This window comes from Ascidia mentula, chromosome 1 (assembly GCF_947561715.1).
Source record: "Ascidia mentula chromosome 1, kaAscMent1.1, whole genome shotgun sequence".
NCBI lineage: Eukaryota > Metazoa > Chordata > Ascidiacea > Phlebobranchia > Ascidiidae > Ascidia > Ascidia mentula.
In genome coordinates this window covers 19,335,769-19,352,942 of record NC_138566.1, presented here as the reverse complement: position 1 = coordinate 19,352,942, position 17,174 = coordinate 19,335,769, and the positions used below count along the sequence as shown (strand labels likewise).

At 40.0% G+C, this 17,174-nt stretch overlaps 3 protein-coding genes across 3 annotated transcripts; 2 read left to right on the top strand and 1 right to left on the bottom strand.

Moving 5' to 3' along the window:
- Window positions 1-4,018: 4,018 nt before the first annotated feature.
- On the top strand, window positions 4,019-8,730 carry LOC145892316 (carboxypeptidase N catalytic chain-like). Its single transcript, XM_082981997.1, has 15 exons — window positions 4,019-4,170; window positions 4,436-4,556; window positions 4,811-4,907; window positions 4,976-5,085; window positions 5,166-5,278; window positions 5,344-5,462; window positions 5,721-5,888; window positions 6,251-6,403; window positions 6,459-6,623; window positions 6,855-7,064; window positions 7,318-7,420; window positions 7,481-7,620; window positions 7,946-8,045; window positions 8,136-8,248; window positions 8,309-8,730. Exons 1-15 carry the CDS (start codon window positions 4,098-4,100, stop codon window positions 8,363-8,365), a joined length of 1,842 nt encoding a protein of 613 aa, XP_082838123.1. The 5' UTR covers window positions 4,019-4,097; the 3' UTR covers window positions 8,366-8,730.
- A 40-nt stretch (window positions 8,731-8,770) lies between these two features.
- On the top strand, window positions 8,771-11,793 carry LOC145892332 (uncharacterized). The gene is made up of 6 exons (XM_082981998.1): window positions 8,771-8,921; window positions 9,369-9,578; window positions 9,901-9,989; window positions 10,260-10,388; window positions 10,529-10,628; window positions 10,871-11,793. Exons 1-6 carry the CDS (start codon window positions 8,917-8,919, stop codon window positions 10,992-10,994), a joined length of 657 nt encoding a protein of 218 aa, XP_082838124.1. The 5' UTR covers window positions 8,771-8,916; the 3' UTR covers window positions 10,995-11,793.
- Window positions 11,794-13,692: 1,899 nt separating this feature from the next.
- Window positions 13,693-15,174, bottom strand: LOC145911655 (uncharacterized). Its single transcript, XM_082999066.1, has 4 exons — window positions 15,031-15,174; window positions 14,693-14,871; window positions 14,350-14,619; window positions 13,693-13,928 (listed from the first exon to the last, which is right to left on the bottom strand). The coding sequence occupies exons 1-4, from the start codon at window positions 15,083-15,085 to the stop codon at window positions 13,848-13,850; spliced, it is 585 nt and encodes a 194-aa protein (XP_082855192.1). The 5' UTR covers window positions 15,086-15,174; the 3' UTR covers window positions 13,693-13,847.
- Between the last annotated feature and the right edge of the window lie 2,000 nt (window positions 15,175-17,174).

The following is a 17,174-nucleotide window of genomic DNA, read 5'->3' as shown; positions in this document are numbered from 1 at the left end:
TTAAACAAATACTGTCAGTAACGAGCTTTATATACTGCCCAGCAAAAAATCACATTCAAACGAAAACATATATAGTAGAAGGTGTGTGATGTGGCAGGTGGCACTGTACTGCAATAGTGACGTAACAATGAATCAAGAAATATTAGACAAAGGCACTTGTTGAATTAGAAAGGCAGAGTACAATTTAGGGATGGTGCTAATTTAAAGGCAGTTCATTGAATGGAGGTTAACGTTTTTCATTGAAATATCGTTGTCAGTAGCAAGTCACGTGCTACGACGCTTGGGCGATTTGTTGTGTTGCTTGGATGCGGACGGCTCAGTAAAACAAACCGCCATGTGGGTGAAAATATCGAGCAAAAACATGCGTGTGAATTAGGTTATAGGTGCAATGAGTTGGGTAATAGCAATGTACACCTATTTCGTGTCACGGATTAATCGGAAATCGCGATGCAAGGTTTGGTTTTTATACATACATTTTCCTGGTGCAAAGTGCACTGTATACCCTGTGGTATTTATACAAATCCAATGGTGTTGGCGGACAAATAAAAACATTTGCCGAACAGGGCCACGTTACATATCATCCTAAGCAACAAAAAAGAAATATTTTGGGTCTAAACACCGAATAACGATGACTCATGACCAACTCTAATGTCCGCCAAAGTTATCGTTAAAAGCGTCCTCGCAATGAAAGCAAGCTTCTGACAGTCGTTACAGCAGATTGAAGCCAACGAATGCCCGGGGGCAGCACAATTCGCGGCGCTGCGAAATCGTAACTCCGCTCTAAAAATACGTCCTGATAGCGCGGAAGGGTGATTGTTTACGCGGCGGAAAGCATCGACTAAAACAGTGTTCCGTTCGCAAGCAGCAGGTAGTACAGCTGTAGCTAAAGATCAGATGTTTCAGTGCAATAGGTTGACGGAGTACTGACCGGATAACATAGTTAAACAGTATACTGTGCGTCAATTTGCACTGACGTGAGCTTACCTATACAGTATGCCAGGGTTGCATGATGTTTGACAGAAAAAGTCTGAATTGCGGTAGTGCCCGACATGTTTAGATTGAGGGTAGGCACATCGCATATGTTCACGGCTCGGTCACAATAGGGCCAACTGCTTGCCAAGGAATGTTTGTGCGCGACTGGCAAGACCACTGTACGGGTAATTGTTCGAGTCAGTGTGGCGCATGGAGGCGAAGTCATCAGACAGCTGCCTCTCCGCCCATTAATTACAAACTGACACATCGTGACGCAGCCAATGATAAATGCCTCTCTTCTGCACGGATTTCCTCCACCAACCTCGAGCGTTGCACGTTAAAAATAAACGGACAGCAGTCGCCTTTGTGGCCAACAGTCCTTGGACATAATGACTAAATTGTGAAATGCTATGTTTCCAACCAGTAAAAATTTATCCCACTTTAACCGATACTTTATACCTCAACAATGTCGAAAACAAATGTTGAGAAGTCATTTGCGTCTAAAACTTGAAACAGTCACCAAAATGCACGAGCGAGTGACATACGATCAGTTTTCTCACGTCGAAGGCTGCGACGGTCAGCTTGCGGTATGGCGGTTACGCATGGGCTATAGCGCGCAACGAGGTGCACGCCCGTGGTAGATTATCTCTGCGATGTTCAGAAAGTGTGACATCACGCTTTGTTACCTCTCTTGCAACGGCCAGATTAACTGTCGGTATAATTACCCACGGCGGGCCTCGGGCGGCACCGCGGGGCCTGTAGTATGAGTTTCTACTGCTTGTCTTACCAGCAAGCGCAAAATGGCACACTGTCGCCTTTTGCTTGGTACTTAGAATCGTGTATGTCAATGCATTTCGTCTAACACGAGGTCGTGATGTAGTGCAGAAGTGTTGCCATGGACTGTCGTTGTTCGCATGCCTCACGACCCTGCTCTGTTCAAATAGTCATGGCAAAACACCAGACTAATTTAAACTGTGACTGCGGCGTCGTGGGGTGCGGTCGCTATAGAACTGTTCCTGGGCAAAGCGGAGGCTCTATGGCGAGTGATTCATGACGGAATTGGTTGCAGCCTCAGCACTTCCAGGAAAGCGCAATTCATTAACGCTGTTCGTATAGAATGAGAGATAATAGTCGTCCGCGTGGCGTTGTTTTCGCACGCCCGCGCGTTCGGAGCCGCGGAGGTACATTCGACATTCATCACCGATGAGCGTCAGTCCAAGAGTTGATTGGATGGCGTCGCTGTTGCACGGATGTCCCTGCGTGATAGCACAGCTCGCTTGCTCAGTGCTGTACGGCGTGATTATGAATGTGCACGATTTCCGTTAGCGGAATAGGCCGAAGACACATTTTGATAAATGCCAGTGCGTGAGCTAAAACGTGCCAATGCAAAGCATGTTGCTGGCAGTGCTTGGTCTGGGCGGGGCTGGGCTGCCTCACTGCTTGTGGATCCTTCCGCCAGGCGCAGGAAAAGTAATTGACGAATTGCGACGTCCACAGATTTCCCAGTTATATAGTTGTTGGCCTGGGTGGCCTGGCACACATTTTTGGCGACGATTTCGTTGGGTTCAGATCCCAAACTAATCACCGCTTGAAATGCAGTCGATTGTCTCTTGGCAGCAGTTCGTAGCCATTAATATTTTAGTGCAGAAAGTGGAGAACTGAGGAAACAACGCTGTTAGCTTCAGTAAAATGTCCAGCACCAGACCAAGAAGTAAGTGCCGGGATGTCAAAGCAAGCAGCATGTTCTTCACAGTGGAGGTAAAGATTGTGTCCGCGAGCGATCACGGTTTTTGCTTTCACTGCATGAGAAAATGTGTGCAAGCACCTACTTGACAAACCTTGATATGATGTACTGCATCAGCCAAGCACCGGACACATTGGTAAGTGTCATTTATTTGTAACATTAAATATAGCCTTAAAATTATTTGCCGACATTAAAATCAAGTTGTTTGGCAAATTAAAAAAAGGATATAAGGCATTTGATGCTGTGTGTCAAGCTCCTAACATAAAAACCTATTGTCTACTGTGTAGCTCTTCAAATTTTTGTTAGAACCAGCATGTTTGTTGTGTAAACACATTTGTGCCTCTTAGGTGGCAGGACACATCGCATCTCCCAACAACAAAGAAACGAAATATCCCTCCGAGGGTTGGTAGCTCGAGGAAGGACTGTCAGTCGCAATGAAAACTTCCTTTTCACAGCATCACGCCGCACACAAGTTCGTCATTCTGCACGATATCCTCGCGTCTATGTAGCCACACACAACAGTATTCTGAGCAACGCCCAATATGAAATACCAGAAGAAATACTGCTGTTGGCCGCGCCACAACTCCGTGCCGTCGGTTCATATTTCGTGATATCAGTGTAATGTTCTCCACCTCGGATACGGCCGAAATGCATGCTTTGCACGTGTCAGTTTGCACACGGCACCGATTCACTTCATAATACAGCATGCAATTCATTTATGCCGCTTCCAACCGTATCTTTTCTTTGTGACGTCACAGAATAAGTTGACGCGAGAGTTTGGCAAAGTCAAAAATGATGTTATTTTGCTCCTTTGATTGTGTTTTGCTTCAAAGTGTACATGGTTTATTGCAATAGGCGTTTGATGGATTAAAACTCTTTTCGTTTAAGTGTGACACTTATTTTGCAAGTTGTGGTTACCACTAAGTACCAGTCGGTGCTTCGTTACCAGAAGTAGGAAACCAAAGGGTGGGGTTAATGAGTTTGCTGTGCTTGATACTGGACAAAATAGCTCTTTTTTTCCTGTCGTTGCGACAGTCGACTGCTTTCTTTGCACTTTGGTGAAAGTCAGAGTTGCCACTAGACATTGTCTCTTGATGCAATCACGAGTACACAAAGCTTTGCTTGTGCAATGAAGACGAAGTTGTCGCTGGAACCCTTGGCCACAAGTTGACCCACTTCGGTAGACGCTGGCAAAGCCGTTCGCCAGCGAAGCGTATCGTGAGACAGGACAACCTTAAACGACCCATGTCACACGCGTTGCTTGATCGCTCAAGCCTCGTATTCCAAACTGCGTCAGGTGTTTCCAAGACCGCCTTGACAAGACAAATGCAGATAGTTATAGTTGAAAAGCTGTGATGAAAGACAACAGCAGTCGGGTGTAATGAACTTGACTTTAAACTTCGCGCAGTTCTTGATCGTTTCTCTGATTGTAGGTCTGTCAAGGTGTGGAGCAGGTGAATAAAAACCATACTGTAACAACCCAATGAGCAAAATAATATATATTAAAAAATGTAAATACTTTTTCTGATCATAGTTTATCGAAGTTTCCGTACCTGGCATCATTTAAAATGTTGTAATTGTAAGAAGTCCAAAAATTGCAAAAACTTTCTTGTATTTTTTTTTCAGGTAATGTCCAATATGAATATTCAGCATAATTAAATCATTAACCTGATATCTCGGTTTGAAAACATTTTAGTGCAACTTATTAATTGCTTGCAGACGAATGTGAATTCCTCGGCAACTTACGAGCGTGCAGGCCAGTTGCCAAAGGGTGGATCGGTTTACCGAATTCTTTGGGACACACGACACAGAATGAAATCGCAAACAGTGCTGCTTACAGGTTTTTTTTACCACGCTATTGTTTTAAACAGGGATTAACTGCGCTTGTTGCAATTGGGGGCAAATAATATAGGTCATTTTGCACGATGGCAGTGAATGTGTTACAGATGTTTACAACAGTGCGCAAACCAATAAGTATATAAATCATTTTGTCAAACATGTTTCACACTATTTGATAATTTAACATTGTATAATACTTGAATAAAAAAGCTTGGCATACGGACGGTTTACAGAACTTATAAACTGTGAACCTAGGTTTTTGGAAAACGTTTCTTTGGCACTGAATGGAGATTTTGAACAAGGTTATTCAACCAGTGCCCAACCCGAAAAACGTCAAAGATGTGAAATCCAGGTATATAGTAACAACTTTACTGGATTTCGCCCAGGAAATATTTACACCTGTTAATTTTATTAACGTAGATTTATCAACTAGCTTGCTCCGTAATTGCCCCCAAATGTTATTACGTGGGTAGAATCCAAGTGAAATCGAAGCTTCCCTGTCAAGATGTTTGTACAGAAGTAAAAAGAAGGTATGACACAAACAAAAAAAAGGATTCGGACAATTGTGGTTTTAATAAAAGTTTGCATAATGCTTTATGTGTTGCTGCAGATGTGAGGAGTTACTCGTTGAACAAGGCTTACGCTGGCCAGACTATCTACAGTGCTCTCATTTTCAACGTAATCTTCCCGCCAAGCTTTGTCGTCGTAACAACGATGTGCTCGGTATGCAGTGGTTTTATCATCAAGATCGTACGCACAACTCAACTGTCTATAATACGTTGTTTAAGCTCCGATATCCCGATCCAGCAACTGGCGGACGCTCTCTGTTAATAGAAGAAGAAAAGGAACGCACCGAACTCTCCCGCCAATTGTATTTCGCCACAACAGCCGAGAGGGGATGATAAGGGTTTGTTTTTCATGTGCGATGTATGAAAATGGGATTAATGCAAAAACGCGTTGATTCCACGAGGTTGAAAAACGAACCGTATACGTTACCGGCTTTGCATTGTAAATATTCAACAGTTTAAAACCTTTAGGCATTCTAAAGAAAAAGATTGAACTAAAAGCCTCATGCAATTAAAAAACAAATCCGTTACATATAGCACAAGTCCCTGGAAAACGATTTTGGGGTTTCCAAACGATCAAATTGATGAAAACATTACAGATAATGAAGAGAGTTGTCCTTTCCTGCCCCGACATTACCCGCCTTTACACAGTGGGAAAATCGTTTCAAAAACGTGCGCTGTTGGTTATGGAGTTTTCCGATAATCCAGGAAAACACGAGCGCTCAGAACCTGAGATGAAGTGGGTAGGAGGAATTCACGGAAACGAGGTTGGGCATCAACGTTAAGTTTTCGCTACAGTTACCTTGGTAATGCGTGGAGCTTGGGTTTTCGATACGTGATTTTTGGGGGAAATTACATAAAATTATAACTGTAGGCATAAGATGCAGTGATCACGGAAGTCCATTGTGTGAAACGTGGCGTTTGTTATCAATTCGCTTGAGCATGCAATGACCCAGATAATTACTTTTGCCGCACAACGCTCAAAATCAGTTTGTTGCTAATTTTCTGACAATACATATTACACCCAAACTATAATGTTGATATAGTTTTAAAGTAAACAGCTAAAATGTGTTGTGATATCACGTGATTTCTTCATTAAAGCAGTTGGTCACTGTGTATATAACCAAAGGTTTTGGGAAGGGAAATGATGATAATTTTCGCACAATACATCTGCCGCGAGTGGAGGAACAACAACAAACGCATTCGAAGAATGTTGACGACCACACGCCTGCACATCATGCCCAGTATGAATCCTGACGGTTACGTCAGAGCCGCCAGACAGGTGGGTAAACTATGTGAGGTTTTGCTGATGTTGATGCATGTATGTTTTAACGTAGGCTCCAAATCGGCGCAATTGGATAACCGGTCGCTTCTCGGCAAAGGGTTATGATCTAAACAGGAATTTTCCAGATTTGACATCTATAATGTACGAACACGAGCGTCACAATGGTCCAAACCACCACCTTCAAGTCCCGCCTTCATATTGGATACGAAAACCAGAGGCAAGATTTAAAAATAAACACGCACTTGCCTAAGTTCACAAAGGTTTTGAACAGAATAGACATAGTTGAATTGATATATGTTATTCAAACGAATTATTAGAACGTGTAACTTCCTTCCACACGTATGTCGATATTTAGTGGCACATCAAATAAAATGCTTGTTGGTAAGCATTAAAACGGACAGTAATAAACCAGCTTGTGTTTATATGTAAACACAATTTTTTCATACAGGCAAGGTTTTCCGAAATCCACGCGATAATAAAATGGATTGAACGATACCCCTTTGTTCTGTCAGCCCAACTTCACGGTGGTGAATTGGTGGCCAATTATCCATATGACATTAAAAGGCCTCACAGAGGCAGAGGAATTCCACCAGCACGGGATTACGCGAGATGTCCTGATGACGAGGTCTTTAGGGGCTTGGCATCTTTGTATGCTCAGGTGACATCTAACTCTAATCCAGAGAGAATGTAAAAGCCCCATATAGGTCTGTGTCTCTAGCCAAGCACTTTCCTTCATTATAACCTAAAGGGCAAAGACGAAAAGATGTTGCTTGGTTGGTGATCGGTTATACTATCCCTTGCAAAATTGAACTTAATGTTTAGTCTTCAGATTATTGTGTTAATTGTGAGAATCATTTGAACGTAGAAATAGAAAATGTTACCAGTTGCTAAGTTTAACTCTGTATGTTCAGAGACACTTAACTATGTCTGACCCCGACTTGAACACATGTGATTCAAAATTTGGCCGACAAGGTGGAATTACGAACGGCGCAGATTGGTATACAGTACACGGAGGTTTATCTTGTTTTGCATTTCGTAATGGTTTTAAGAGATTACATTTCCTTATACTGGCAGGCATGCAAGATTTTAACTACTTGCGAACCAACTGCTTCGAGATCCTCCTTGAATTGAGTTGCGTTAAGTTTCCGCCTTCCTCAGTCTTGTCAACGGAGTGGGACAACAATAAGGAAGCTATATTAGCCTACACTGAAGCGGTTTGTTTCCGTTACATACTTCTCACTTTAATTTAAAAAAATTGTGTGTTAATTTCTGAACAAAACTGTGCATTGTTAAGGAAATACACATGTTTGAAAACAGATCAATGTCAAGGAAATTAAGGGGGGAAATGCATGCGAAAAAACGTTTTGGAAACGATTGTGGGGGGTGGGGGTCTATTGAGGCATTGGCGAAAGAATTGTCTGCGTTTTAAAGCAAGCAATGTTTGGTGTTTCCGGGCACCATAAGACTTGTACGGGCCCTGAGTGTGCTGCACTGGATGCACCCTGCCTCATGTTAGGTCTGATTGATTTATGGTTGTAGGTTCATTGGGGAATAAAAGGAATTGTTGTAAGCGGCAACGGGACAGCTATTCACAATGCTGTCATACATGTATCAGGCATAGAACACGACATAACCACAAGTGAGTAACAGTTTATATACATATTGGGCCTGGATGAAATGAATTAGATTACACGAATCTATTCAAACGTTACTTGTTCTTTTTTTTGAGACATACGTGGAGATTACTGGCGTTTGCTGATGCCTGGAATTTATCATTTAACTGTTTCCCGAAGGAGCTTTATGTCTGTAACACGGCAAGTGGAAGTGTCATTCCAAAACTCGGTCGGTTTTGACATGTGTGTTACCTGAATGACTTGCTTTAGTTTTTTTTGCGTTTTCTAGACAACAGTTGAAAACTTTGTCCTGTTGAAGAATGAACAGGAAAACAGACCGTTGTAGAAAAGCAACTGACATGAAGGAAAAAGCGATGCAAGAAAACATCCAGAAACACCGGCTAAAATTGTACAGATTTTCATGTGAATATTTTTTGTCTGTAATTTTTATTTTTGAATTTGGTTATACTAATTTTTGCATATTGCAAGCACCAAATAAAAGTTGTTTATTGTTAGTAAACTTGGTGCCCTGAAAAACATTACGTTATTGTACAATAAGAGATTTCGACACTTTAACCACTACATCTAGAGGAACATTACGAAATCAAGAAAACCAGTTCTTCAATTTTCTGCACAGTATTTGTAAAACTTTGCTACGTAAAGAATTTGTTTAAGGTTTAAAAAGCACCATTACATTGTGCCCATGTTTCACTGATAGTTGTGCTGGTATGAAAAAATAAAAATATACGTTTTCTATGCTGCATTGTTGTTGGACGGCTGGACGCCGTATCCGTGCAAAAGAGTCAGTCCGTGTAAAATAGTTCCGTTTGTGCTTTTTGAGCAATTTTTGTGTTGTTTTATGGGCCAAATCGCTTAAAAGGAAAGCCACCTTTGGTCATGAGGTATGTTTATACTTTTGTAAGAAGACTGAGTTGTATATGGCCCATCAATTATGACCTAAGAAGTGAACAGTTAATTAATTTGTTAGATTTATAAACTGATCACTTCTTACGTTTAGATTACATCAAACAGCTTTTTTTGGTCGGCATTTCTCAAATATGGATCTATACAAAATTAGGTTTGCAGGGTATAGTACAGCCCAAATTATGTCACCACGTTTTTTTTTGTCAACTAACATCCCTCTGGTGTTTTTACAAGTTAAAACATCAAACCAATAACTATGTCAATGTGATGTTCTTTAGCGAAGATAGGAACTATTGAAGACAAACACCTATCCTGTCCTATCAGCAGTTCCCTTGTTAGAGCATTTAATACACAGCATAAAATCTACAAAATAACGATTGTTCTGTGTTTTCACTTCTAGTAACATAAACAATAAATTTCTTCAGTTACAGATATCAGCACCCTCACCACCACCCATATCGGTACTTTCAACAAAACCACCAACAACACAGAATAAGAAGGCCAAGATCCCACTCCCCAACCCCAAGAAACTTTTGCAAGCAATTCTCACCCACCTACAACCACAGGTTTAATCGATCAAAGTCGCCGACATACCAGCGATGGAATGAACAACGCATGTCTTCTGATCAATTTCGGTTTGACACTGTGTTTTGCATTTTACTTGGTATATACACAGTTACTTCCTGTTGACCATGATGTGTTTTGTGGTGAACATATGGCCATTATGAGTTAGTTTCATCAGTTGTGTTCTTACATTTGATTTAAAGTAACTTCCTTGAGGTTAAAAAGTGTATTATCCTGTATAACTCTTATGAGAATAGAGCTTATAACAAAACGATTATACATTATTTTGTAATTACTTTGCTTATATTTGTCATCCACAAAAGAGAAATGACTTTTGTAGGGAATTGTTGGAATCTTTAAAGTACTGGTATATATGTGTGAATAAATTTACAGGAAACAAAGGTATGGAAATTCCGGGCAGTTTCATTTCGGAGACAAAAAGGAGTCAAGCAATGGAGTGAAACAAACAACTTTCGATAAAGGTAACACCAAGCGACAAGTAAAAATAAAGTAATTTTATTTCTTGTAAAGTAATTTTATTCTTTGTATTTGGATTTAAACCATAACTGCTCAATAATCTGGATCAGCAGTGACCGTATATACCTTCCACATAATAGCACAGAACCCACTAACTTAATTACAGAGCAAACTAATCCTTTTTGATTGAGCAGTTGGCTTTGACAATAAATGGTAATATAGTGACAGTGTATAAATGTACAAAAATCTTAATCATCGACAATGCTTGTGTTCAGACTACACATTTGCCAAAACCAGTTCTTCACCAACAAAGACACAAAGACTTTCTCGTGAAAACAGTGATGTGAGGTCTGTAGAAACTCACAGATCTGAACCATCACCAACCATAGTACCTCCTCTTACAGGTGTTGCTTGTATTTAAAAGTATATGTTGCTCCAAACTCACACAAACCAGCAATGCAACCACTTTGTAAACTGTTTTTTGAGTAATACTGAAGATTAATTTTGCTAAAAATATGAAACAACGTGTTTTTTATTTCCACAGTTGAGGGTGGAAACCATGTCAAGCTCTGCGTACAAGAAGCCAAAGCACTTTTCCACTCTGACTGTCTGACAATTTCTGAAGTTGTCCAGTTACTGATCAAGTAATAAAATAAAGCTAAACATTGAAAGCCCTAAGTGAACAAGAGTAAAACAGATCTTTGGTTTCAACATGAGCAACAAAGCTTGTATAACAGCAGCTGATTGATTTGATAGAACACCTGAAACGTTCGCAAAAAATTAATTTAACTTTAATCCGATGGGTTTTATTTTTTGCCTTACGTTCGTATGATATGGATTTAATTAGTGTGAACGATTTGGACCAAACAATTTGTTTTCGTTTTAGTGAAGATGCAGGACTGGAGGACAGGCTTGTTTCTGCCATGACGAAGTGTCTGAATAAGTTGATGGAGTCCCACCTCCAGCACCTTCGCCTGGCAAAACAGTTACACTCATCGGCTTCAAAATAAAGCCTACTTCTATCTTCTAATATGCAATTAATTTTTTTTCTCAGCACAGGCCCAACGTACTGTGAATGCGGTGTTGTAAAATCCTATTTCTGCGGAATCTTTTCTTGCACTCAAACCTCGGTTACTAACCCCTTATCACGTATCCCTGTTTTATGATACTGTTGCGATCTATGCAATCTCCGGTCCTACAAGAATGTGTTTGTCCTTGTACTGTTGTAGTACATACGTGATTATGATCGGGAAAAGGATCTGTGCTATAACGTGTACAAGTTAGCGAAGAAACGTTCCACATTGTGTCCGTGTAACTCTTCAATAACTTTCTGTATCGCGATACGTTTTACGTTGTTTTAAGTTTCGTCCAAAAAAAGAAGAGACAATCTTTGCGCTGTGCGTCAAGTGTTTGTTAGCTCATTGCGATGTTGCAACGCCGAGTTCTTCAGTAGAAACCTTCAACTATAGATCTTGCGTTAAGCCAGTGCTTCCCAACCTTTTTCAGTTCGCGACGACCCACTTTTAATGCAAGTTTTATTGTGCGACCCACAATGAGATATGACCAAACGATAGAAAAACAATTTAATGAGAAAAGAAACAATGTATACACATGCAATTTACTATTAATGCGAAACTTGAGCTTGAATATTTGGTACATAGTTGTATAAATGTTACGTGATGATAATGCAATAATTTCGTGATCTAATATAAAACTGTAACATTTAGAAATGCTTCGCGACCCACTGGTTGGGAAGTACTGCGTTAAGCGAACTGTATTGTTTTTGGAAGTGGATTTGTAGTTCTGCGTTTAAACAATAAACGAATTTTAATTTTGGTCGACTACATGTGACAAAATCACCGCTGTGTCAATTTTTCAATTTTGTTTTTGAAAATACAAACAAACAAAAAGGGCCAAAAATTAGAGCACGAAAAAGAAACGTTTTCGCGAATACCCAAATAATTTTTTTCTAAGTCACCAGGAATCTTGTAGTCGTCGAATTTAGCCGAAATTTCGCTTTCAAATCAAGCTGCCTGACTTGCATTTAACTCCGAGCAAGCTTTTCGTATAATAGCGGATAATTTCTCGGTCCGGCAGACACGATAACTTACAAGGATTTAAAAGTAATTAGCAATAAGATCCCCAACACCATCCGAATTACAATGCTTTTACCGTTTGTAGTTTAAACAACTATTAAAAACAGAAGACTTGTAAGGGTATTATTTTTACACAGTAATTTTAGTTATGTTTTTTACGCTAAAATAAACGATTGAAGTGAGCTTTGCAAACGTCGCGTTTATATAACAGCCAGGCTATGTAGTTTCTTTTGAACACTAAGGAAAGCCGACACCAGCTGGTCGTTAGCCTGCAGCAACATAATGTAAATGCAGGTGGAGATAAGAACACATCTTCAATATTTTCAAAATATTAGCCACAAAGTAGCTTTTCAGTTATCTAATGGATAAATTGCAGGGTTGTGTTGTCAAATGTGGGTAGTAGTATGAGCGTAAAGCACTATAAGAGAGCCTTAGGACACTTTATGTATTCGGTGTGATTTATTTTAAGTAAAATTGGGAATTGAAAATGTCACCAAAACTTCAACAACATGTTTGACATTTTCCAATCCTACAGTTAAAGAAGAAGATCAGTGTGCATTAGGCAAACACTCTCACCCGACAGTTCATCTATAAGTATATCTGGAATCAGGTTGAAACGAGTAACACGAAATAGATAAAAACAACTTTTTAGGAATGTCCTTACCCTTCAAGATATAACACAGATCGTTCAGTGCTTTATTTTGTGTTGTTGATGGATTTAATGTAATTTCGCTTTGGAGGTCGATTTTTTGAACTTATGTAGAAATGCCAAATTTGCTTTAGTAAAGATGTGGAATTTGAAATATTCCTGTTTCTGTAATGACGAAATTCGAAAAAAGTCAATGGTGTCAAGTGGAAGACCATCGTCTTGCACAACAACAACATTAACGTTCTTTTCAACTGACTCCGGCCTTCTACCGTCTTCAAATCAGAAAATAATGTTTGTATAGTTATTTTTTTATATTTTATGTTTTGACAACTTTCATGTTGATGGATCCGTAGAAAGAGTAAAAAAAATCTTGGAACTGTAAGTCACCCGTTTGTATGTTAATGGTGACGTTATACCAACAAAGTTGTTGATCACGCAGTCACGAAATGTTTGTGTTGTTTTTGGTTTGTGTCAGTCTATCTAAAAATTGAACGAATACTGACTTACTTTCAACTGTGTGCGGCCGCCATTTGCTATATTTATTACGGTTCCTTTTTTTACCACACCGGGCCACGAATCTTAAATGTTCCTCTTGGCATTGGCGTTCGGGGGGGTTGGGGGGAGGGGCTAACGCTCATCAGGGAGGAGAATCGGAAAAAAATCACATAGAAAACAAAACCCGCCCCAAGTATTTTTTTATTTTTATTCTGCGGACGCCCTCGCTTCTTGGTATTGGATCGGGCGTCTTGATCGATGTAGGAAATTAATCGCCCCGATGTAATTTTTTTGAAAAGTTGGCTTCGAATGGCAGCGTATAAAATTATGATCTTTTTTAGATTTTCTAGTTTTTCGTAAAATAATGCGTCCGGTAATCACCACCCCATTTTGGTCGAAGAAATACCTATCAGTTTTGAACGGAAGTAAGAAAAACAGCATACATGGACTCTTTGGTGATGTATTATGTTTGTTTATTATAGAACTTGCACGCTTCTGCACTCACAGCGATATTATTTATTTTTTACTTTAAAAGTATGGCAAAGCACAAAAGAATGGATTTAAACGCAAAAGCTAAATATCAACAAAATAAGCGGAAAAATGAGAAGCGCTCATGTCACCGCTTACTGTTGGCCTGGTGGCGCCAGCTGCAGCTCTGTCAGACTGATGAGGGAGTTATCTTTATATAAATCCAGAGCACAATCCTGCACAAAATACTTAAATGTTAAACGTGTTACATTGTGTCATATAAACATAATTATAAGCGACTAATTACGTCACGATCGTAGTTCAGATAATTTAAGAAATGCCTGTAGCGATATTGATTCATACAAGACGTGAAGAGAAAACATGTTTAAACACGGTTCTTTTTCCTAATCTTGACAAGTCATGTTTAACATTAGTTAGTGGTTGCCCTGCTAACCTACAGTGAATGCAAAAACCTCTAACGTGAGGAAACCCTCTCTGAGCGAGGATACCATAGGCTTTGTATGCTGTCTCGAAACACATTAAGTATATACTCAGAGGTTTGTTTTGAAGTTCGCCCGAGTTTAATTTATTATGTTTATGCTATAGCTCCCCCTGTATGGATTAAACTAAAGTAGATTTTCTACAAAGAACACTCACCCTCAGTATGCCGCATAGAACTGACATTCCAACGCATTGTACGTTGATCTGCTCCAGAACAACTGATAAAGGAAGGATTTCTTCCGGAAGAATTCGATCAATTGGCTCTATAGGCCTGACAGGCCCGATAGGCTCGATAGGCTCGATAGGCTCAATGGGCCCAATAGGCTCAATGGGCACCTGAGGACCAATAGGTCTGATTGTCGCAAAGGGCCCACGGACGGCTTGTGCAAGCGAACGTTTTTTCATAAAATTTGTTGGCTTTTCCAGCTGTAAAAATACAAAAATCATATCAAGAAAAAATACAAAGATTAAATACGCTTCAATAAAGAGTTCCACGTACTCGGGTCACTGCACATTTTTTTAACTTATCAGGAATCAGGTAATCGTCCAGTTCATTCGAAACAGCGGTTTGAGACCATACTGTCTCGCCTTCAGCGTTCGACTGAGGGCGTGCAGATGTCGCCTTGCAAGCCTTTCTGACAAGCGCCGAGGACCGTTTGTACCGACAAACATGGCAACCTGCATGGTTCATACAGTGGTTAGTATTGAGAACCGCACAACAGTTTGTGAAAAATTCAAATTATAGGAAATACTACCAGCGAATAAAAAATTTTTAAATTCACATTTACTCCAAGCGCATCGCAAAAATTATTCTGTTATTCCATAATTTGCTCTTACCATTAATAAAGGACGAAGCAACAGTCAAAATCAGAAAACTTGTTAATAGCTTCATTTTTCATTCAGTAATGATGCATGTAAACCTGGCGCTAACATTAACGACTAAAGTGCTTTGCCGACGACGTCTTTATGTCACCACTCTTGTCCTATTTTATAACATTGAGCGGGCAATTACGGTCTGAAATCATATGTCAAGGCTAAGAATTGCCTGGAGCAATATTGATTCATACAAGATAGATGGAGAAAACCTTTTCAAAGTTCCATCTGCGTCACAAACACGCAACCTTTCGGATGTTGACTGGATAAATGCCAGGATTGAGTTGACAAATTCGTACCTGCACTTAAAAACATTTTCGAAAGTCGTTTCAAAATCCTGGTGGAATTTGGCGTTAAAATATTTTCGTGTTATGTCAGTTTGTTGTGTCGCGGAAACTGTAAAAATCCATATCATGTGAGTATGGGATCACACATTTTTCTCTAGTAGAAAACGTTGTGATTCACGCCGCCTTAAGCTAGGCATTGTTTTCGGGATTGTCTTTGCTTAATTGTGACTAATGTCTGAAGCAGTGGTGCACAAACTTTTCAACCCACCGGGCCAAAAATAATCACAAAATTGACCGGCGGGCCAAAAGGCCGTACGAGTTGTAAGTGGAAAAGTCCTATAATTTACCTATTTATAAAAAATAACGCTTAAAAGTTGAAACTAAAAAGGAAAACCTTGTGCAATGAATTATAAACTGCATATTGACAATGTTCTTAAACGACACCAACGTATACCGTGGATGCCTGGTCGAAAGCCGCAAGCGAGTTTCAAAAGGAAATATCTTATATTTGTCTCCTCTACAACAATTAAATGATGAAAGTTTCCTTTTATGACTGCGGTTAATGATTTCTTCGTTGCGACCAGTATAAATCTGCAACCAAAATCAAACAATATTAATTTCTATTTCGTCTGGTCGTAATTCTTCGCAGTTATGGGTTAATGCGAATGTCGATAAGGTGGCGAATTTTTTGACTGCCTTCATAACAGTAAATCCTCTTAATTGCATGTAGTGCGATTTACTTTATGACAGTCGCGATTGTTTACGTAAGGAGTTCACGTCGGGTCGTGTTTGCTCGAACTGCACTAATTGTTTTCAACTGTGCGTAACATGTTGTCTGTAATGCATTGACTGTTTGATAACATATAAAATATACCCGCACCTTAGGCAAAATAAACTATACTTGAAATAGTATCGCACACCCGTATTTGTACACACTGCGTTATAAGGTCCATGCTTGATCGTTTATATTTTTTAAAGGTTTGTAAAATAGGGGAGAAACGTTGCTTGCACGTGGTATGAGTCACCAGGCTGTGACGTCAAGCTCGTTTAGTTCCGGTCAACGAGATGAAAATTAGATAACCGCTGTTTTGTGAAGAGGTGTCGGATATCTTTGCCTTTACTGACGTATTCGAAATGTCTCGTTCGGTACCTTCCACCAAAAGCCATATTTAGCAGCGTGACACTCGTGTAAAATATTCAAGGACGTTTGCTTTCGTAATATGTAACGCTTGTGTACGGTATAGCGACAACAATTCGTTTTGTTTATTACGTCGTATAGAAAAATAGACTACAACTGTCGGCCTTTTGCTTATTGCTGTTGTTCGGAAGTTATGCAAGGCATGGTCGTAGAGACCTTTGACGGAGTTGCAAATTTATGAGAACGCGTCAGTGCACGAACAGCAAACAACAAAAGTTGCATTCGAAAGTCTATTGCAGCAAGGAAGGACGTGTTTTGCTCCCTGGTGGTAAATACCTATGATGTTTGTGAGTGGCAGCCGTTCGTTGCATTCTTTTTATCTATTCGGCGATCGAGATACGGCATATAAGCTCCTACATATAATAGCCGTTGGCGGTTTGCGGGAGGACTTTGGCGGTTTTTAGTGGACCGAAACAAAAGGTCTTGACTGGAGTGATTCAGCGATGGCGGCATTGATCCAAAAGTCATTATCATGCATCGGTAAACGTGCCGCAGACTCAGACTGGAAATAACGACAAAATCGTTGGAACTGTCAGTGGGGTATGAACGATGAGGCAGCACAGAAAAATAGTAATGAAGCGACCGGGGGTGAATGTCCGAATGGAGAAAAGTTTCGAATGCGA